We start from the raw sequence: 22,302 nt of genomic DNA on the forward strand, positions 1-22,302 counted from the left end.
AAGACGACACAGGCCAACGACAAGGACAAGAGACCCTTCCTTTCTCTAGTGGGAGCAAGGTCAGTGTCTCACCACACACACACACACACACACACACACACACACACACACACACACACACACACACACACACACACACACACACACACACACACACACACACACACACACACACACACACACACACACACACACACACACACACACACACACACACACACACACACACACACACACACACAGGTTGATAGTGGATGCAGAGAGACTGGGTGAGGGGGAGTTGTTTAGATTTTTAAAATGTAACCTTAATTTAACTTGGCAAATCAGTTAAGAACAAATTCTTATTTACAATGACAGCCTACCCTGGCCAAACCCTAACCCGGACCACGCAGGGCCAACTGTGCGCTGCCCTGTGGGACTCCTAATCACAGATGGTTGTGATACAGCCTTGAATCAAACCAGGGTCTGTAGTGACGCCTCTAGCACTGAGATGCAGAGCCTTAGACCACTGCGTCACTCGGGAGCTAGTTAGCAGACCTCTTTCAGACACATATGTCAAAGACTTTCAAATACATTGTTTGCTTATAACAATGCAATCAATTGAATCGTCCTAAAAGTCCAAGTGCACCTCAAGCAGAGTATTTGACCCCAGTCTGCAGACCCAGTCCCCCAGGCTTCATACAGCACGTTGGTTGAACACTGAATAATGCATAGCAGAGATGTCTGCATGAATGACTGTGATGTTTGAAATACTTTACACAAACCCTTGATTCAAAACAACTTCCTGACTGGTTTATTTGTTGATACACTGTATGTTCTGTTTACCCCACATTACTAATCACATTATATGACTTTATTACGCTTCATTTTTTGTTATAGTTTAGTTATTTGATTTAGTTCTGCATGAATTAGAGTGGTGACTGCCTTGGATTCTAAGCTGTTTAAAGGAACAGTGGGTAGTTATGGGCAGGGCAGACCGGTGTAGCTGATTTCTCTTCTCTCTCTTCTCTCTTTCTCTCTTTCTCTTCTCTTCTCTTCTCTTCTCCCCCTCTCTCTCTCGCTCTCTTTCTCTCTCTCTTCTCTTCTCCTCTCCGCTCTCTCTCTCTCCCTCTCTCTCTCTCTCTCTCTCTCTCTCTCTCTCTCTCTCTCTCTCTCTCTCTCTCTCTCTCTCTCTCTCTTCTCTTTCTTTCTCTTCTCTTCTCCCCCTCTCTCTCTCGCTCTCTTTCTCTCTCTCTTCTCTCTTTCTCACTTCTCTTTCTCTTTCTCTTCTCTTCTCCCCCTCTCTCTCTCGCTCTCTTTCTCTTTCTCTTCTCTTCTCCCCCTCTCTCTCTCGCTCTCTTTCTCTCTCTCTCTCTTCTCTTCTCTTGTCCCCTCTCTCTCGCTCTCTCTCTCTCTCTCTCTCTCTCTCTCTCTCTCTCTCTCTCTCTCTCTCTCTCTCTCTCTCTCTCTCTCCTTCTCTTCTCTTCTCTTCTCTCTCTCTCTCTCTCTCTCTCTCTAGATATGGACCCCACCAGGATGCGGATCCCTTCAAGCCCCGTGTCCCAGCTCTCATCCACCATTTTGTGGCCTACAAGAACCAGGACCACGGAGCCTGGCTGAGGGGAGGAGATGTCTGGCTGGACGACTGCCAGTGAGTAGACGGAGGGAAGGAGCGAGCGGTAGAGGTGGGAGGGAGGAATTGAACGATAGGTTGATTGTAACAAATACATATTTAGCTGTAACCTACCTTAACAAATATACACAATCACGCCTCTGAAAAATGGCTACATTTTGACTAGCTTGTATTTCTCTAACCTCCCTCTCAGTCCTATGGTGCTGCCACCCCAATTATCATGCTTACCTCTAGGCTTCTACTGCCAGGTCTAGCACTCAACACAGCAGTAACTGTCAGAAACATCCCCTAGCATTTACACTGAATCCTCTATTGTTTTTCACACCTTCAGTCTGTTGCTGCTTTGCATCCTCGCCAACATTTCCAATGTCAACCCTTATCCTTGGAGTTTTAGACAAGCAGTGTGTGAATACACCACACACACACACACACACACATACACACACACACTGTTGACATGCGGAAACAGATAATGTCTGTGTAATATTCTCATTCTAATATCCTGTCTACTATGTGATTGGCTCCAACAACTGTTTCTCTCTCTCCCTCAGATTTGCTGATAATGGAATTGGCCTAACACTGGCTAGGTAAGACATTAATGTTAATAACATTGTGTGTGTGTGTGTGTGTGTGTGTGTGTGTGTGTGTGTGTGTGTGTGTGTGCTGTGTGTGTGTCTCTGTGTGTGTGTGTGTGTGTGTGTGTGTGTGTGTGTGTGTGTGTGTGTGTGTGTGTGTGTGTGTGTGTGTGTGTGTGTGTGTGTGTGTGTGTGTCTCTGTGTGTGTGTGTGTGTCTCTGTGTGTGTGTGTGTGTGTCTTCGTGAGGCGTGCATGTGTGGTTCATGTTTGTATTTACGGGTGACTGCAGAAGACCCCGTTGAAGTAATTGGAAAACACCTTATATGGTCGTCTGCTTATGATGCAGTGGGAAAGAAAGACTTTGAAAGAGTGTGAAAGTAATTTGGGAGTGTGAAAGTGGCATCTCTCGGTATATGGGCCTGGGCATGGTTTGTAGCTGGTTTCAGAAACCAGGTCACACTCTCAGAGAGAGACACACTGGCACAGACTCACACACTTTTACACTCTCTCTTGGCCACACATTCGTTTTAGCTTTCCTTGCCACACAAACTCTCTGACAGTCACTCACTCACTCACTCACTCACTCACTCACTCACTCACCTCACTCACTCACCACCACTCACAACAGGTTGGTAGTGGACTCAGACACACACACACACACACACACACACACACACACACACACACACACACACACACACACACACACACACACACACACACACACACACACACACACACACACACTTGTTTTACTGTCCTTGTGGAGACCAAACAATTGATTCCCATTCAAAATCCTATTTCGCTAACCCCTAACCCTTAACCTAACCTTCCCTAAACGTAACCCTAATTCTAACCCTAACCCGAATTTTACACAAAAGTGTTAACTTTGGCATCTATTTTAGATTTGGTTTTATGTTTAGTCTTAAAATACCTTTTAGTCACATTTTAGTCATTTCATTCTTCGTTAGTTTTAGTTATTATCAGTCGACTAAAACTCTGGACAGTTTTAGTTATTATCAGTCGACTAAAACTCTAGACAGTTTTAGTCACAGCCATTTTAGTCACATAATAGAAAAATAATCTATTAAATAATTAATATTTAAGCTACTTCTAACTTCCATCATGTACTCATTCAGATAGCCTTGTCCAACTAGACCTACGACCCCCTCGTATACCTTAGCTGGCAACATTTATATTGTGACAGATTGTAACCAATGCCTGACATAATTCATCATATAGGATATAAAGCCTTGGCTAGATGTTCAATCACTTACGGCTCTGATTTTCTCCACATCATAACCGTCAAGGGGGGTAAATAAAAGCCTTTTCTTCAAAAAGGGGAGAATTTGACCTCTCTAAAGATGTCAGAACTATAATTGTACTCCTAACATTCAAGAAATATCATTTGTTTTCCCCATAGGAAAACAGCCACCCCAGAGTGGTACCAGAGCGGCAACACAGATTCATGACTAACAATATAGACTGATGTGATCAGAGTAAAAATAGCCTACATTAAATTAAGAGAGAGTAAGCATTATTGTGTCTAGTTGAGTTTGGTTACAAATCCAGTGTCCTGGCTTCGCATCAGATTGACGAGCGACTGATGTGACCACTGGGAGCTGTGTGAGAGAGCCGGGCAGATCAGCTCAATCCATCCACACAACTGAAGAATATTCTGCATGCTTATGATTGGAAAAAACTGATGAACAGGAGCTTGATGTCAAATGAAATGTCCATTAGTCTCACGTGGAATTCTCGTCTCGTTACATTTTAGTCAACAAAAATGAAAAGTATTTTTCGATGAAATGAACACACACACACAAACTCTTTCTCTCTCTCACTTTGTCTCTGTCTTTCCCTATCTGTGTAGTGGTGGTACATTCCCTGATGACGATGGTTCTCGTCAGGAGGTGAAGAACAGTCTGTTTGTTGGGGAGAGTGAGAACAGGGGCATGCCCATTCCTGACAACCGTATCTGGGGTCCCGGGGGACCCGACCTCAATGGGAGGACCCTGCCTCGAGGAGTGTGAGTGTTGGCTCACACACACACACACAGACAGACAGACAGACAGACAGGCAGGCAGGCAGGCGGGCAGGCAGGCGGGCAGGCGGGCAGACAGACAGACAGACAGACAGACAGACAGACAGACAGACAGACAGACAGACAGACAGACAGACAGACAGACAGACAGACAGACAGACAGACAGACAGACAGACAGACAGACAGAAACAGAGATACACTCTGTGTGTCTCTCTCCCTTTTCTCTCCTCTTCTGTCTGTTCATTTATTGTTCTCTTATCTCCCTTCCCCTCCTCCCCTCTTCTTCTCCTTCTCCTTCTCCTCCTCCTTCTCCTCCTCTCCTTTCCTTGTATCGCCTCTCCTCATTCACATTTTACCCTGAAATAAACCCCTTCAACTTTTTCATTTTCAGCGTGTTGCGTGCTTGGCCAGACAGAAGTATGATTAAAAGTATGATGTCTCAACTTGTGCATATCTGACATTCTTTTATTGTCTGAGTGAAAGAAACCCGTCATCCATCATCTGTCTCAGTTCTACATGATATGCTGTATGGAGAAAAAATTATCATTTGCAACCACATGTGAACTTTTGCATAGTGTTACAAAATGGTCCCAAGATGCAGTCGTTATCCAATATCCGATAGCACAGAGCCTTGTCTGTGTGCTGAAAGAGATGACGATGTCCCCTCCGGCACACTTGGGAACATCGCAAAGCACTCATGATCTTGTCTACGTCCCAAATAGCACCCTATTCCCTACCTGGTGCCCTACTTTTTACCGGGGTCTGTCTGTCCGTCAAGTTCTCTCTCTCGCTCTCTCATTCTCTCTAACTCGTCTCCATCCCTCTGGTCTTTCTGACTCTCTGTATGTCTGTGCTGCAGTGACTTCCCTATCCGCGGCATGCAGATCTACGACGGGCCCATCAACGTGCAGAACTGCACCTTCAGAAAATACATTGCCCTGGACGGTCGACACACCAGCGCCTTCGGCTTCAGACTCAACAACTCCTGGCAGAGCTGCCCTAACAACAACGTCACTGACATCACCTTCCACGACGTGCCTGTGAGTGAGGGATTGAGGGAGGAGGAGGAGTGAGGAGGAGTGAGTGAGTGAGTGAGTGGTGGTGAGTGAGTGAGTGTGTGAGGGGGGGTGTATCACGCTGATTAGCATTTACCTGTACACATGATGGGAGTTGGGGTGTATTGTGTGTGTGTGTGTTTGCCCTAAAGCGTAGCTGCAGATTTTGGGCATGAGCTGTCAAGATGGATTATGGGTAATGTAGTGCCATAAGCACGGTCTTACAGGGGAGACATGCTGCTCTTTCTCACCTCCATGACACTCATCTCTCCCCATCTCCTCTCCTTCCCCTCTCCCCCTCTCTTCTCTCCACCCCCTCACCCCTTCTCCCCCTTCCTCCCAATCTCCTCTCCTTCCCCTCTCCCCCTCTCTTCTCTCCACCCCCTCACCCCTTCTCCCCCTTCCTCCCAATCTCCTCTCCTTCCCCTCTTCCCCTCTCTCCCTCTCCCCCCTCCCCTCTCTTCTCTCCACCCCTCACCCCTTCTCCCCCTTCCTCCCAATCTCCTCTCCTTCCCTATCCCCCTCTCTTCTCTCCACCCCTCACCCCTTCCCCCCCATCTACCCCCTGCTCTTCTTATCAGATAACGTCCCGGGTGTTTTTCGGCGAGCCCGGCCCATGGTTTAACAAGATGCAAATGGACGGTGACAAGACCACGATATTCCATGACGTGGACGGCTCGGTCAGTGAGTACCCTGGAGCCTTCCTGGTCAAAGAGGACAACTGGCTACTGAGACACCCTGACTGTATTGACGTGCCTGACTGGAGGGCTGCCATCTGTAGTGGGCATTATGCACAGGTTGGTATGCATACGCCATGCAAGCTGAAGGAAGCATGCATGTACACACACACACACACACACACACACACACACACACACACACACACACACACACACACACACACACACACACACACACACACACACACACACACACACACACACACACACACACACACACACACACACACACACACACACACACACCGTATCTTATACAAGCACATACACACATGGGTACACAGTATGTACTCACACATTCTTTAAAATAAAGTGTTGGTTAAGTTTCATCTCAAAGCTAATACACTAGGTTTTTGTGCAGTGTGACCTCGTTTCCCCCTCATTTCACTCACTTTCTAATGTCTTCCAGATTAGTGAACATGTTCCTAGTCACACACATTTGTGTGTTTGTGTGTGTGCTTGTGTCTGTGTCTGTATGCGTTTGTGAATTAATGTGTGTGTGTGTGTGTGGTCCCTCAGATCTACATACAGACACGTAACCCTGCCAGTCTGAACATGCAGATGGTAAAGGATGAGTACCCTGACAGACCCCTGACACTAGAGGGCGCTCTGGGCAAGAGGAAGCACTACCAGCAGTTCCAGCCCGTGGTCACCCTGGGTAAGGGCTACACTGTACACTGGGACCAGGCTGCTCCTGCAGAGATCACTGTGTGGCTCATCAACTTCAACAGGTTGGTAGTGGACTCAGAGAGAGAGACACACACACACACACACACACACACACACACACACACACACACACACACACACACACACACACACACACACACACACACACACACACACAGAGATACAGAGAGAGAGACTACACAGGTTGGTAGTGGACTCAGAGAGATATAGACACACACACCTGCAGACACACACACACACAGACAGAGAGAGAGACTACACAGGTTGGTAGTGGATGCAGAGAGTCACACACAGACACACACACACATGCACCCTTCACCACACACACTATTCACTTCCTTCTCCCAGCATTGTTTCAGCATCTGATCCAAAAAACTGTCCACATCATGGCACCACATCTTATGAGTCAACAATAACCCCAGTAACCCAAAGCCCCATCTCCTGACCATGTGGTCATATTAATAAAACCCATATCATCAAGTCACACCCTTGCCTTCCACGAACCCTATAACCCAAGGGACAGTGTGATACAGTAGTTTATGGTGGCTGTTTGTCTTAGCATATGACATCACCCCTGCCCAGCAAATATTCTTAATATCATTGGCAGTCATTTGAATAGCAGAGGCATTGTAGTCATTTCAAGCGTGTTAGCTACTCCCTGGCCTGAGATTACCCCGAAAGGACTCTGGGGAGGAACATATACTGTATTGTGGGATATGGGCATTCCCATTGGTTACATGCTGCTCTGGCGCCATCTATTGTTTGTGGAATGGAACTTCAGGTTCAACCATAAACTCTGCATGACATTTCACATTTGAAATCAAATCAAATTTTATTTGTCACATGCACCAAATACAACAGGTGTAGTAGACCTTACAGTGAAATGCTTACAAGCCCTTAACCAACAATGTACTTATAAGAAAAACAAGTGTGAAGAAATATTTACTAAAATAAACTTAAAAATAAGAAAATAGAAAAATAACAAATAATTTAATTAAGAGCTATAACTATAACTATAACATAACAGTAGTGTGTGGCTATATACAGGGGGGTACTGGTACAGAGTCAATGTGCGGGGGCACAGGTTAGTCGAGGTAATTGAGGTAATATGTAGTAAAAGTATAGTGCAAATAGTCTGGTTAACCATTTGATTAGCTGTTCAGGAGTCTTATGGCTTGGGGGTAGAAGCTGGTAAGAATCCTTTTGGACCTAGACTTGATGCTCTGGTACCGCTTGCCATGCTGGGCCGTACGGACTATCATCTGTGGTGCCTTGAGCGTCATTTAGCAGACACTCTTATCCAATACTTTTTCGTACTGGTCCCCCTTGGGAATCGAACCCAGTTGCTGAAAATACCATGCTCTACCAACTGAGCTACACGGGACCTCAGAGTCGTATTCACTAGTTTCTAGTTTCACTATCACCAAACGGAAGAAAGCTGACAAACAGAGAGACTGACCTGAACTTGTCCAATAAAGATGGCAAAATGTTTTGCTACGGTGTGTTTACTAATGAATATGACCGGTGAGCAGGAGTAGTTGTTTAGCCCATCTCAGTGCTGGGCAGCCTCCTGTAAACATGTCCTTTCTGATATCATGGATTAACTGTGTGTCTGTCTGTGTGTGTGTTCCAGGAACAACTGGATCAACGTGGGCTTCTGCTACCCACCAGGCACCACCTTCACGATCATCTCAGACATCCACAACCGGCTGACCAAGCAGACAAGGAAGACCGGTGTGTTTATGAGGACCACCACAGAGACAAGATCAACCAGTCTCACCTGTCCGAGGCTATTACTACTGGGAGGAAGATACCGGGTGAGGAGGGTGGGAGGCAGGGAGCGAGGGGAAGAGAAGAGAGAGGGTAAAGAGGGGAGGGAGAGACGGGAGAGAGAGGGTGAGGGAGAGATCAGGGGGAGAGAGGAGAATGTGTAGTAGATGAGTACAGTAGGTACTGTCTCCCTCTCAGCCTGCTGTTTCTCCCAGTGAATCCTTATTAACTCTTAGTCTCCCCTGTCTCTCTCTCTCAGCCTGCTGTTCCTCCGAGTGAATCCTTATGAACTCTTAGTCTCCCCTGTCTCCCTCTCAGCCTGCTGTTTGTCCCAGTGAATCCTTATTAACTCTTAGTCTCCTCTGTCTCTCTCAGCCTGCTGTTTGTCCCAGTGAATCCTTATTAACTCTTAGTCTCCCCTGTCTCTCTCTCAGCCTGCTGTTCCTCCGAGTGAATCCTTATGAACTCTTAGTCTCCCTGTCTCCCTCTCAGCCTGCTGTTTGTCCCAGTGAATCCTTATTAACTCTTAGTCTCTCCTGTCTCCCTCTCAGTCTGCTTTTGTCCCAGTGAATCCTTATGAACTCTTAGTCTCCCCTGTCTCTCTCTCAGCCTGCTGTTCCTCCGAGTGAATCCTTATTAACTCTTAGTCTCCCCTGTCTCCCTCTCAGCCTGCTGTTTGTCCCAGTGAATCCTTATTAACTCTTAGTCTCTCCTGTCTCCCTCTCAGTCTGCTTTTTGTCCCAGTGAATCCTTATTAACTCTTAGTCTCCCCTGTCTCTCTCTCAGCCTGCTGTTTCTCCCAGTGAATCCTTATTAACTCTTAGTCTCCCTGTCTCCCTCTCAGCCTGCTGTTTGTCCCAGTGAATCCTTATTAACTCTTAGTCTCCCTGTCTCCCTCTCAGCCTGCTGTTTCTCCGAGTGAATCCTTATTAACTCTTAGTCTCCTCTGTCTCCCTCTCAGCCTGCTGTTCCTCCGAGTGAAGGCCCACAATGAGAAGGAGGACTTTGCCTTCTGTTCAGTGAAGGGTTGTGAGAGGGTTAAAATCACAGCCGTTATCCCTAAGGGCAGCGGCCCCAGTGACTGCATGACACAGGCCTACCCCCTGCACGCAGAGATGCCCATCGTAGATGTGCCCATGCCAAAGAAACTGCCCAGCGCCAAGCTGGTGAGGACAGCGCTCAGTCTGTTGGTCACAAGTGGCACTGTGCATCGTTTTCTAAAATAGTTCATCAAACACTTATTTAAACTGTTTATTACTGATTTGTAGTATTCATAGTACTAGTACATAGTATTCTAATAACACTAGTTCCTATTATTCATAGTATATTCACCGTGTTTGAAACCCTTTACAACCTCTCTATATAGTGTTACAGATACAGTCATGCAAAGAAAGAGAAGAAAGAGTCTTGGCATCTCATCAATAAATCTCTGCAGCAGTGTTGTGGACAGGATGGACATTTCTATACCAGTATCGGTCACTTAAGATCTCTCTCTCACTCTTGCTCTCTCTCCTTCCTCTCCTCTCTCTCTCTTTTCTCTTATCTATCTATCTATCTATCTATCTATCTATCTATCTATCTATCTATCTATCTATCTATCTATCGCTCTCTTTCTTCTTCTACTCTCTCTCTCTCTCTCTCTCTCTCTCTCTCTCTCTCTCTCTCTCTCTCTCTCTCTCTCTCTCTCTCTCTCTCTCTCTCTCTCTCTCTCTCTCTCTCTCTCTCTCTCTCTCTCTCTCTCTCTTCTCTCTCTCTCTCTCTCTCTCTCCTCTACAGCGCACCACAGACCACTTCCTGGAGGTCAAGCTGGAGTCCTACAACACACGCTTCTTCCACATCAAGGAGGACTTCGCCTACACAGAGGTGTGTGTGTTTGCTTTCGCTGTGTGTAAAAAGTTATTCAATAATGTCATGATTGGATATTGTGGTTGCCGGGCAGGTTAACGGCAGGAAGTTGTACCAGCCAGATGATGGGGTGCAGCTGACGGTAATGGACGGCCATGACGGGAGACTGGTGGAGAGCAAAGGCTTCAGGAACTCCATACTGCAGGGTGTACCTGCCCAGATAGAGAGCTATGTTAACAACCTGACAGACCAGTAAGAACACACACACACACACACACACACACTAACTTTTTCATGTTAGAGTGGGAAGACACTGAGTTGAACAAAGTTAACTCTCTCTTCTCCCTGCCTCCTCTTCTCCATCCCCCATCTCTGTTTCACTTCTGTCTCTTTCTCCCCCACTCTCTCTTTCTCTCTCAAGCTCTATCGTCATAATAACGTCTAAGGGTCGCCTGGTAACTCGGGGCCCCTGGACCAGAATACTGGAACTCCTCGGGGCTGACAAGACCCTCAAGTTAAGAGGTAACTAACTAACTACTGTAGCTCCTTAGAGGTGACCAAACCCTCATGTTGAGAGGTAACTAACTAACTACTGTAGCTCCTTAGAGCTGACAAGACCCTCATGTTGAGAGGTACTGAGAGGTAACTAACTAACTAACTACTGTAGCTCCTTAGAGCTGACCAAACCCTCATGTTGAGAGGTAACTAACTAACTACTGTAGCTCCTTAGAGCTGACCAAACCCTCATGTTGAGAGGTAACTAACTAACTAACTACTGTAGCTCCTTAGAAGCTGACCTCCAAATGTCATAACTAACTACTGTAGCTCCTTAGACTGACCAAACATGTTGAGAGGTAACTAACTAACTAACTACTGTAGCTCCTTAGAGCTGACCAAACCCTCATGTTGAGAGGTAACTAACTAACTAACTAACTAACTAACTAACTAACTAACTAACTAACTAACTAACTACTGTAGCTCCTTAGAGCTGACCAAACCCTCATGTTGAGAGGTAACTAACTAACTAACTAACTAACTAACTAACTAACTAACTAACTAACTAACTAACTAACTAACTACTGTAGCTCCTTAGAGCTGACCAAACCCTCATGTTGAGAGGTAACTAACTAACTAACTAACTACTGTAGCTCCTTAGAGCTGACCAAACCCTCATGTTGAGAGGTAACTAACTAATGTTGAGAGGTAACTAACTACTGTAGCTCCTTAGAGGACCAAACCCTCATGTTGACCAAACCTCATGTTGAGAGGTAACTAACTAACTAACTAACTACTGTAGCTCCTTAGAGCTGACCAAACCCTCATGTTGAGAGGTAACTAACTAACTACTGTAGCTCCTTAGAGCTGACCAAACCCTCATGTTGAGAGGTAACTAACTAACTAACTAACTAACTAACTAATGTTGAAGGTAACTAACTAACTAACTAAGCTGACCAAACCCTCTAACTAACTAACTACTGTAGCTCCTTAGAGCTGACCAAACCCCTCATGTTGAGAGGTAACTAACTAACTACTGTAGCTCCTTAGAGCTGACCAAACCCTCATGTTGAGAGGTAACTAACTAACTACTGTAGCTCCTTAGAGCTGACCAAACCCTCATGTTGAGAGGTAACTAACTAACTAACTAACTGACCAAACATGTTAGCTAACTACTAGCTAGAGCTGACCAAACCCTCATGTTGAGAGGTAACTAACTAACTAACTAACTAACAAACATGTTAACTAACTAACTACCGTAGCTCCTTAGAGCTGACCAAACCCTCATGTTGAGAGGTAACTAACTAACTAACTAACTAACTAGAGCTGACCAAACATGTTGAGAGGTAACTAACTAACTACTGTAGCTCCTTAGAGCTGACCAAACCCTCATGTTGAGAGGTAACTAAACTAGCTCCTTAGAGCTACCCTCATGTTGAGAGGTAACTAACTAACTAACTACTGTAGCTCCTAACTACTGTAGCTAACCTTAGAGGTGACCAAACCCTCATGTTGAGAGGTAACTAACTAACTAACTACTGTAGCTCCTTAGAGCTGACCAAACCCTCATGTTGAGAGGTAACTAACTAACTAACTACTGTAGCTCCTTAGAGCTGACCAAACCCTCATGTTGAGAGGTAACTAACTAACTACTGTAGCTCCTTAGAGGTGACCAAACCCTCATGTTGAGAGGTAACTAACTAACTACTGTAGCTCCTTAGAGCTGACCAAACCCTCATGTTGAGAGGTAACTAACTAACTACTGTAGCTCCTTAGAGCTGACCAAACCCTCATGTTGAGAGGTAACTAACTAACTAACTACTGTAGCTCCTTAGAGCTGACCAAACCCTCATGTTGAGAGGTAACTAACTAACTAACTAACTAACTAACTAACTAACTAACTAACTACTGTAGCTCCTTAGAGCTGACCAAACCCTCATGTTGAGAGGTAACTAACTAACTACTGTAGCTCCTTAGAGGTGACCAAACCCTCATGTTGAGAGGTAACTAACTAACTAACTAACTACTGTAGCTCCTTAGAGCTGACCAAACCCTCATGTTGAGAGGTAACTAACTAACTACTCTAGCTCCTTAGAGGTGACCAAACCCTCATGTTGAGAGGTAACTAACTAACTAACTAACTACTGTAGCTCCTTAGAGCTGACCAAACCCTCATGTTGAGAGGTAACTAACTAACTACTGTAGCTCCTTAGAGCTGACAAAACCCTCATGTTGAGAGGTAACTAACTAACTAACTACTGTAGCTCCTTAGAGCTGACCAAACCCTCATGTTGAGTAAGGTAACTAACTAAACTAACTTAGAGCTGACCAAACTAACTAACTAACTAACTAACTAACTACTGTAGCTGACCAAACCCTCATGTTGAGAGAGCTGACCAAACCCTCATGTTGAGAGGTAACTAACTAACTACTGTAGCTCCTTAGAGCTGACCTCAAACCCTCTATGCTCCTTAGAGCTGACCAAACCCTCATGTTGAGAGGTAACTAACTAACTAACTCATGTTGAGAGGTAACTAACTAGCTCCTTAGAGCTGACCAAACCCTCATGTTGAGAGGTAACTAACTAACTACTGTAGCTCCTTAGAGCTGACCAAACCCTCATGTTGAGAGGGTAACTTAGAGCTGACCAAACCCTCATGTTGAGAGGTAACTAACTAACTAACTACTGTAGCTCCTTAGAGCTGACCAAACCCTCATGTTGAGAGGTAACTAACTAACTAACTACTGTAGCTCCTTAGAGCTGACCAAACCCTCATGTTGAGAGGTAACTAACTAACTACTGTAGCTCCTTAGAGCTGACCAAACCCTCATGTTGAGAGGTAACTAACTAACTAACTACTGTAGTAGCTCATGTTGAGAGGTAACTAACTAACTAGAGCTGACCAAACCCTCATGTTGAGAGGTAACTAACTAAACTAAGCTCCTTAGACTAACATGTTGAGAGGTAACTAACTAACTAACTACTGTAGCTCCTTAGAGGTGACCAAACCCTCATGTTGAGAGGTAACTAACTAACTACTGTAGCTCCTTAGAGCTGACCAAACCCTCATGTTGAGAGGTAACTAACTAACTACTGTAGCTCCTTAGAGGTGACCAAACCCTCATGTTGAGAGGTAACTAACTAACTACTGTAGCTCCTTAGAGGTGACCAAACCCTCATGTTGAGAGGTAACTAACTAACTAACTACTGTAGCTCCTTAGAGCTGACCAAACCCTCATGTTGAGAGGTAACTAACTAACTAACTACTGTAGCTCCTTAGAGCTGACCAAACCCTCATGTTGAGAGGTAACTAACTAACTAACTAACTAACTAACTAACTACTGTAGCTCCTTAGAGCTGACCAAACCCTCATGTTGAGAGGTAACTAAACTAACTAACTACTGTAGCTCCTTAGAGCTGACCAAACCCTCATGTTGAGAGGTAACTAACTAACTACTGTAGCTCCTTAGAGGTGACCAAACCCTCATGTTGAGAGGTAACTAACTAACTACTGTAGCTCCTTAGAGCTGACCAAACCCTCATGTTGAGAGGTAACTAACTAACTAACTACTCATGTTGAGAGGTAACTAGCTCCTTAGCTCCTTAGAGCTGACCAAACCCTCATGTTGAGAGGTAACTAACTAACTAACTAACTACTGTAGCTCCTTAGAGCTGACCAAACCCTCATGTTGAGAGGTAACTAACTAACTACTGTAGCTCCTTAGAGCTGACCAAACCTCATGTTGAGAGGTAACTAACTAACTACTGTAGCTCCTTAACTAATGTTGAGGTAAACTAACTAACTAACTAAACTAACTAACTGACCAAACATGTTGAACTAACTAACTAACTACTGTAGCTCCTTAGAGGTGACCAAACCCTCATGTTGAGAGGTAACTAACTAACTACTGTAGCTCCTTAGAGCTGACCAAACCCTCATGTTGAGAGGTAACTAACTAACTACTGTAGCTCCTTAGAGGTGACCAAACCCTCATGTTGAGAGGTAACTAACTAACTAACTAACTAACTAACTAACTAACTACTGTAGCTCCTTAGAGCTGACCAAACCCTCATGTTGAGAGGTAACTAACTAACTAACTAACTACTAGCTCCTTAGAGCTGACCAAACCCTCATGTTGAGAGGTAACTAACTAACTAACTAACTAACTAACTAACTAACTAACTAACTAACTACTGTAGCTCCTTAGAGCTGACCAAACCCTCATGTTGAGAGGTAACTAACTAACTAACTAACTAACTAACTAACTAACTAACTAACTAACTACTGTAGCTCCTTAGAGCTGACCAAACCCTCATGTTGAGAGGTAACTAACTAACTACTGTAGCTCCTTAGAGCTGACCAAACCCTCATGTTGAGAGGTGACCAAACCCTCAACTAACTAACTAACTAACTACTGTAGCTCCTTAGAGGTGACCAAACCCTCATGTTGAGAGAGGTAACTAACTAACTACTGTAGCTCCTTAAGCTAACTAACTAACCCTCATGTTGAGAGGTAACTAAATAACTACTGTAGCTCCTTAGAGCTGACCAAACCCTCATGTTGAGAGGTAACTAACTAACTACTGTAGCTCCTTAGAGCTGACCAAACCCTCATGTTGAGAGGTAACTAACTAACTACTGTAGCTCCTTAGAGGTGACCAAACCCTCATGTTGAGAGGTAACTAACTAACTACTGTAGCTCCTTAGAGCTGACCAAACCCTCATGTTGAGAGGTAACTAACTAACTAACTAACTACTGTAGCTCCTTAGAGCTGACCAAACCCTCATGTTGAGAGGTAACTAACTAACTACTGTAGCTCCTTAGAGCTGACCAAACCCTCATGTTGAGAGGTAACTAACTAACTACTGTAGCTCCTTAGAGCTGACCAAACCCTCATGTTGAGAGGTAACTAACTAACTACTGTAGCTCCTTAGAGCTGACCAAACCCTCATGTTGAGAGGTAACTAACTAACTACTGTAGCTCCTTAGAGCTGACCAAACCCTCATGTTGAGAGGTAACTAACTAACTAACTAACTAACTAACTAACTAACTAACTAACTACTGTAGCTCCTTAGAGCTGACCAAACCCTCATGTTGAGAGGTAACTAACTAACTACTGTAGCTCCTTAGAGGTGACCAAACCCTCATGTTGAGAGGTAACTAACTAACTACTGTAGCTCCTTAGAGCTGACCAAACCCTCATGTTGAGAGGTAACTAACTAACTACTGTAGCTCCTTAGAGCTGACCAAACCCTCATGTTGAGAGGTAACTAACTAACTACTGTAGCTCCTTAGAGCTGACCAAACCCTCATGTTGAGAGGTAACTAACTAACTAACTAACTACTGTAGCTCCTTAGAGCTGACCAAACCCTCATGTTGAGAGGTAACTAACTAACTACTGTAGCTCCTTAGAGCTGACCAAACCCTCATGTTGAGAGGTAACTAACTAACTACTGTAGCCAAACCCTCATGTTGAGAGGTGACCAAACTGTAGCTCCCTCATGTTGAGAGGTAACTAACTAACTACTGTAGCTCCTTAGAGGTGACCAAACCCTCATGTTGAGAGGTAACTAACTAACTAACTAACTACTGTAGCTCCTTAGAGGTGACCAAACCCTCATGTTGAGAGGTAACTAACTAACTACTGTAGCTCCTTAGAGCTGACCAAACCCTCATGTTGAGAGGTAACTAACTAACTACTGTAGCTCCTTAGAGCTGACCAAACCCTCATGTTGAGAGGTAACTAACTAACTACTGTAGCTCCTTAGAGCTGACAAGACCCTCATGTTGAGAGGTAACTAACTAACTACTGTAGCTCCTTAGAGCTGACCAAACCCTCATGTTGAGAGGTAACTAACTAACTACTGTAGCTCCTTAGAGCTGACCAAACCCTCATGTTGAGAGGTAACTAACTAACTAACTAACTACTGTAGCTCCTTAGAGCTGACCAAACCCTCATGTTGAGAGGTAACTAACTAACTACTGTAGCTCCTTAGAGCTGACCAAACCCTCATGTTGAGAGGTAACTAACTAACTAACTAACTACTGTAGCTCCTTAGAGCTGACCAAACCCTCATGTTGAGAGGTAACTAACTAACTAACTAACTACTGTAGCTCCTTAGAGCTGACCAAACCCTCATGTTGAGAGGTAACTAACTAACTACTGTAGCTCCTTAGAGCTGACCAAACCCTCATGTTGAGAGGTAACTAACTAACTACTGTAGCTCCTTACAGGTGACCAAACCCTCATGTTGAGAGGTAACTAACTAACTACTGTAGCTCCTTAGAGCTGACCAAACCCTCATGTTGAGAGGTAACTAACTAACTAACTAACTACTGTAGCTCCTTAGAGGTGACCAAACCCTCATGTTGAGAGGGAACTAACTAACTAACTACTGTAGCTCCTTAGAGCTGACCAAACCCTCATGTTGAGAGGTAACTAACTAACTACTGTAGCTCCTTAGAGCTGACCAAACCCTCATGTTGAGAGGTAACTAACTAACTACTGTAGCTCCTTAGAGCTGACCAAACCCTCATGTTGAGAGGTAACTAACTAACTACTGTAGCTCCTTAGAGCTGACCAAACCCTCATGTTGAGAGGTAACTAACTAACTACTGTAGCTCCTTAGAGCTGACCAAACCCTCATGTTGAGAGGTAACTAACTAACTAACTAACTACTGTAGCTCCTTAGAGCTGACCAAACCCTCATGTTGAGAGGTAACTAACTAACTAACTAACTAACTAACTAACTAACTAACTACTGTAGCTCCTTAGAGCTGACCAAACCCCTCATGTTGAGAGGACCAAACCCTAACTAACTAACTACTGTAGCTCCTTAGAGCTGACCAAACCCTCATGTTGAGAGGTAACTAACTAACTACTGTAGCTCCTTAGAGGTGACCAAACCCTCATGTTGAGAGGAACTAACTAACCTAACTAGAGCTCCTGACCAAACCCTCATGTTGAGAGGTAACTAACTAACTACTGTAGCTCCTTAGAAGTGACCAAACCCTCATGTTGAGAGGTAACTAACTAACTACTGTAGCTCCTTAGAGCTGACCAAACCCTCATGTTGAGAGGTAACTAACTAACTACTGTAGCTCCTTAGAGCTGACCAAACCCTCATGTTGAGAGGTAACTAACTAACTAACTAACTAACTAACTAACTAACTAACTAACTAACTAACTACTGTAGCTCCTTAGAGCTGACCAAACCCTCATGTTGAGAGGTAACTAACTAACTACTGTAGCTCCTTAGAGCTGACCAAACCCTCATGTTGAGAGGTAACTAACTAACTACTGTAGCTCCTTAGAGCTGACCAAACCCTCATGTTGAGAGGTAACTAACTAACTAACTACTGTAGCTCCTTAGAGCTGACCAAACCCTCATGTTGAGAGGTAACTAACTAACTAACTAAGCTCCTTAGAGCTGACCAAACCCTCATGTTGAGAACTAACTAACTAACTAACTAACTACTGTAGCTCCTTACAGGTGACCAAACCCTCATGTTGAGAGGTAACTAACTAACTACTCTAGCTCCTTAGAGGTGACCAAACCCTCATGTTGAGAGGTAACTAACTAACTAACTAACTACTGTAGCTCCTTAGAGGTGACCAAACCCTCATGTTGAGAGGTAACTAACTAACTACTGTAGCTCCTTAGAGGTGACCAAACCCTCATGTTGAGAGGTAACTAACTAACTACTGTAGCTCCTTAGAGGTGACCAAACCCTCATGTTGAGAGGTAACTAACTAACTACTGTAGCTCCTTAGAGGTGACCAAACCCTCATGTTGAGAGGTAACTAACTAACTACTGTAGCTCCTTAGAGCTGACCAAACCCTCATGTTGAGAGGTAACTAACTAACTACTGTAGCTCCTTAGAGCTGACCAAACCCTCATGTTGAGAGGTAACTAACTAACTAACTAACTAGCTCTGTAGCTCCTTAGAGCTGACCAAACCCTCATGTTTTGAGAGGTAACCCTCTAACTAACTAACTACTGTAGCTCCTTAGAGCTGACCAAACCCTCATGTTGAGAGGTAACTAACTAACTACTGTAGCTCCTTAGAGCTGACCAAACCCTCATGTTGAGAGGTAACTAACTAACTACTGTAGCTCCTTAGAGCTGACCAAACCCTCATGTTGAGAGGTAACTAACTAACTACTGTAGCTCCTTAGAGCTGACCAAACCCTCATGTTGAGAGGTAACTAACTAAACTAACTGACCAAACAAGTTAGTAACTAACTAATGATTTATTTAGAGCTGACCAAACCCTCATTTGAGAGGTAACTAACTAACAGAGTGTTTAGGGCTGTGTTAATAACTCAGTTTTGAGAGGTAAAAAATGCAGATAGAACCATGATAATCCCAAATTCTCGATTTCTTGGAATAGTTCCTATTGGAGAGTTCAACCAACACACAGTAGAGGGTGCTATTGGTATACTGTTGTGATTCAGAAACTAACGTTCTGTGAACCGTGTTGAATGTTAAACTGGTGCTGTATGCTTATCAAATACAGTCAGCCAACTTTTAGTAAAGGTGTATTCATTGATTCAAAATGATCTGGCTTGTAATGATGGTCAGTGTTTAGTGTTCAGGGCTGACAGTGTTTCACATACATCTCTCATAAATGCTGATTCATAGTAAGTAGCCTATGTAATAAAGTGTGTGTGTGTGTGTGTGTGTGTGTGTGTGTGTGTGTGTGTGTGTGTGTGTGTGTGTGTGTGTGTGTGTGTGTGTGTGTGTGTGTGTGTGTGTGTGTGTGTGTGTGTGTGTGTGTGTGTGTGTGTGTGTGTGTGTGTGGAGGATAATCAATACTTAGCCCCATGCCAGAGCAGCAGGGCCCTTCCCCTCCTCCCTCCATCTTTAACCCCTCTCCCCTTCAAGTCACTTGACACAACCCACGTTTTGGAATTCAGAAATCCTTCTCCAAATTCTGATTCTAATTTTAGATCACACAGTACATTGTACTAAATAGATTCTACACCCCTAGACATCCCGGAGCAGGCTGCGGGACACATTTTTCTCACTGTGGGGTGTAATTCCAGAGACGACAAATGGTCTATTTGTGTAGAAATCATTCCTGGATGGGGTGAGACGCCTCCGTGGTATGCACAGTGTTGGAGAATGGAGGAGGAGGACTGCCAGCTAGCTCGCTTTGTCTTTCTTTCTCCCTCCTCTTTCCCCTGTTTCTTCCCCCTCTCCCTTTTCCCGCTCTGTCCTTCCTCTCAATCGCTCTGGGTGATTTTTGTGTTATTTGTTGTTGTTTGTTTCTTGTATTTATTGTGGAGAGAGACATAGTTGTGTTTACTCAGAATGTGAGCAGCTGACATTGAGCCAGCGTTTCTTGTATTTATTGTGGAGAGAGACATAGTTGTGTTTACTCAGAATGTGAGCAGCTGACATTGAGCCAGCGTTTCTTGTATTTATTGTGGAGAGAGACATAGTTGTGTTTACTCAGAATGTGAGCAGCTGACATTGAGCCAGCGTTTCTTGTATTTATTGTGGAGAGAGACATAGTTGTGTATACTCAGAATGTGAGCAGCTGACATTGAGCCAGCGTTTCTTGTATTTATTGTGGAGAGAGACATAGTTGTGTTTACTCAGAATGTGAGCAGCTGACATTGAGCCAGCGTTTCTTGTATTTATTGTGGAGAGAGACATAGTTGTGTTTACTCAGAATGTGAGCAGCTGACATTGAGCCAGCGTTTCTTGTATTTATTGTGGAGAGAGACATAGTTGTGTTTACTCAGAATGTGAGCAGCTGACATTGAGCCAGCGTTTCTTGTATTTATTGTGGAGAGAGACATAGTTGTGTTTACTCAGAATGTGAGCAGCTGACATTGAGCCAGCGTTTCTTGTATTTATTGTGGAGAGAGACATAGTTGTGTTTACTCAGAATGTGAGCAGCTGACATTGAGCCAGCGTTTCTTGTATTTATTGTGGAGAGAGACATAGTTGTGTTTACTCAGAATGTGAGCAGCTGACATTGAGCCAGCGTTTCTTGTATTTATTGTGGAGAGAGACATAGTTGTGTTTACTCAGAATGTGAGCAGCTGACATTGAGCCAGCGTTTCTTGTATTTATTGTGGAGAGAGACATAGTTGTGTTTACTCAGAATGTGAGCAGCTGACATTGAGCCAGCGTTTCTTGTATTTATTGTGGAGAGAGACATAGTTGTGTTTACTCAGAATGTGAGCAGCTGACATTGAGCCAGCGTTTCTTGTATTTATTGTGGAGAGAGACATAGTTGTGTTTACTCAGAATGTGAGCAGCTGACATTGAGCCAGCGTTTCTTGTATTTATTGTGGAGAGAGACATAGTTGTGTTTACTCAGAATGTGAGCAGCTGACATTGAGCCAGCGTTTCTTGTATTTATTGTGGAGAGAGACATAGTTGTGTTTACTCAGAATGTGAGCAGCTGACATTGAGCCAGCGTTTCTTGTATTTATTGTGGAGAGAGACATAGTTGTGTATACTCAGAATGTGAGCAGCTGACATTGAGCCAGCGTTTCTTGTATTTATTGTGGAGAGAGACATAGTTGTGTTTACTCAGAATGTGAGCAGCTGACATTGAGCCAGCGTTTCTTGTATTTATTGTGGAGAGAGACATAGTTGTGTATACTCAGAATGTGAGCAGCTGACATTGAGCCAGCGTTTCTTGTATTTATTGTGGAGAGAGACATAGTTGTGTTTACTCAGAATGTGAGCAGCTGACATTGAGCCAGCGTTTCTTGTATTTATTGTGGAGAGAGACATAGTTGTGTTTACTCAGAATGTGAGCAGCTGACATTGAGCCAGCGTTTCTTGTATTTATTGTGGAGAGAGACATAGTTGTGTATTACTCAGAATGTGAGCAGCTGACATTGAGCCAGCGTTTCTTGTATTTATTGTGGAGAGAGACATAGTTGTGTTTACTCAGAATGTGAGCAGCTGACATTGAGCCAGCGTTTCTTGTATTTATTGTGGAGAGAGACATAGTTGTGTTTACTCAGAATGTGAGCAGCTGACATTGAGCCAGCGTTTCTTGTATTTATTGTGGAGAGAGACATAGTTGTGTATACTCAGAATGTGAGCAGCTGACATTGAGCCAGCGTTTCTTGTATTTATTGTGGAGAGAGACATAGTTGTGTATACTCAGAATGTGAGCAGCTGACATTGAGCCAGCGTTTCTTGTATTTATTGTGGAGAGAGACATAGTTGTGTTTACTCAGAATGTGAGCAGCTGACATTGAGCCAGCGTTTCTTGTATTTATTGTGGAGAGAGACATAGTTGTGTTTACTCAGAATGTGAGCAGCTGACATTGAGCCAGCGTTTCTTGTATTTATTGTGGAGAGAGACATAGTTGTGTTTACTCAGAATGTGAGCAGCTGACATTGAGCCAGCGTTTCTTGTATTTATTGTGGAGAGAGACATAGTTGTGTTTACTCAGAATGTGAGCAGCTGACATTGAGCCAGCGTTTCTT

General features: G+C 44.1%; 1 protein-coding gene and 2 long non-coding RNA genes across 3 annotated transcripts in view; 2 read left to right on the forward strand and 1 right to left on the reverse strand.

Annotated features, from left to right (window-relative positions):
* The window catches only part of LOC127927141 (cell migration-inducing and hyaluronan-binding protein-like), a 157,403-nt gene extending 143,735 nt beyond the window's left edge, over positions 1-13,668 (forward strand). Inside the window, 14 exon segments of the mRNA XM_052512933.1 lie at positions 1-59; positions 1,499-1,630; positions 2,164-2,199; positions 4,062-4,217; positions 5,093-5,273; positions 5,870-6,085; positions 6,548-6,759; positions 8,352-8,483; positions 8,485-8,535; positions 9,450-9,654; positions 10,265-10,351; positions 10,428-10,585; positions 10,755-10,910; positions 13,496-13,668. The exon segment at positions 1-59 is cut by the window's left edge and continues 27 nt beyond it. Of these exon segments, the coding sequence (XP_052368893.1) occupies positions 1-59; positions 1,499-1,630; positions 2,164-2,199; positions 4,062-4,217; positions 5,093-5,273; positions 5,870-6,085; positions 6,548-6,759; positions 8,352-8,483; positions 8,485-8,535; positions 9,450-9,654; positions 10,265-10,351; positions 10,428-10,585; positions 10,755-10,863 (1,734 nt within the window). The 3' untranslated portion in view covers positions 10,864-10,910; positions 13,496-13,668.
* Positions 13,669-15,344: 1,676 nt separating this feature from the next.
* On the reverse strand, positions 15,345-18,340 carry LOC127927143 (uncharacterized). Its single transcript, XR_008126362.1, has 3 exons — positions 18,312-18,340; positions 16,589-17,162; positions 15,345-15,870 (listed from the first exon to the last, which is right to left on the reverse strand). It is a non-coding gene; the product is annotated as an uncharacterized LOC127927143 (long non-coding RNA).
* Positions 16,983-18,162, forward strand: LOC127927142 (uncharacterized). Its single transcript, XR_008126361.1, has 3 exons — positions 16,983-17,067; positions 17,186-17,551; positions 17,804-18,162. It is a non-coding gene; the product is annotated as an uncharacterized LOC127927142 (long non-coding RNA).
* Positions 18,341-22,302: the final 3,962 nt, after the last annotated feature.

Source organism: Oncorhynchus keta, unplaced genomic scaffold, assembly GCF_023373465.1.
Source record: "Oncorhynchus keta strain PuntledgeMale-10-30-2019 unplaced genomic scaffold, Oket_V2 Un_contig_9580_pilon_pilon, whole genome shotgun sequence".
Taxonomy (NCBI): domain Eukaryota; kingdom Metazoa; phylum Chordata; class Actinopteri; order Salmoniformes; family Salmonidae; genus Oncorhynchus; species Oncorhynchus keta.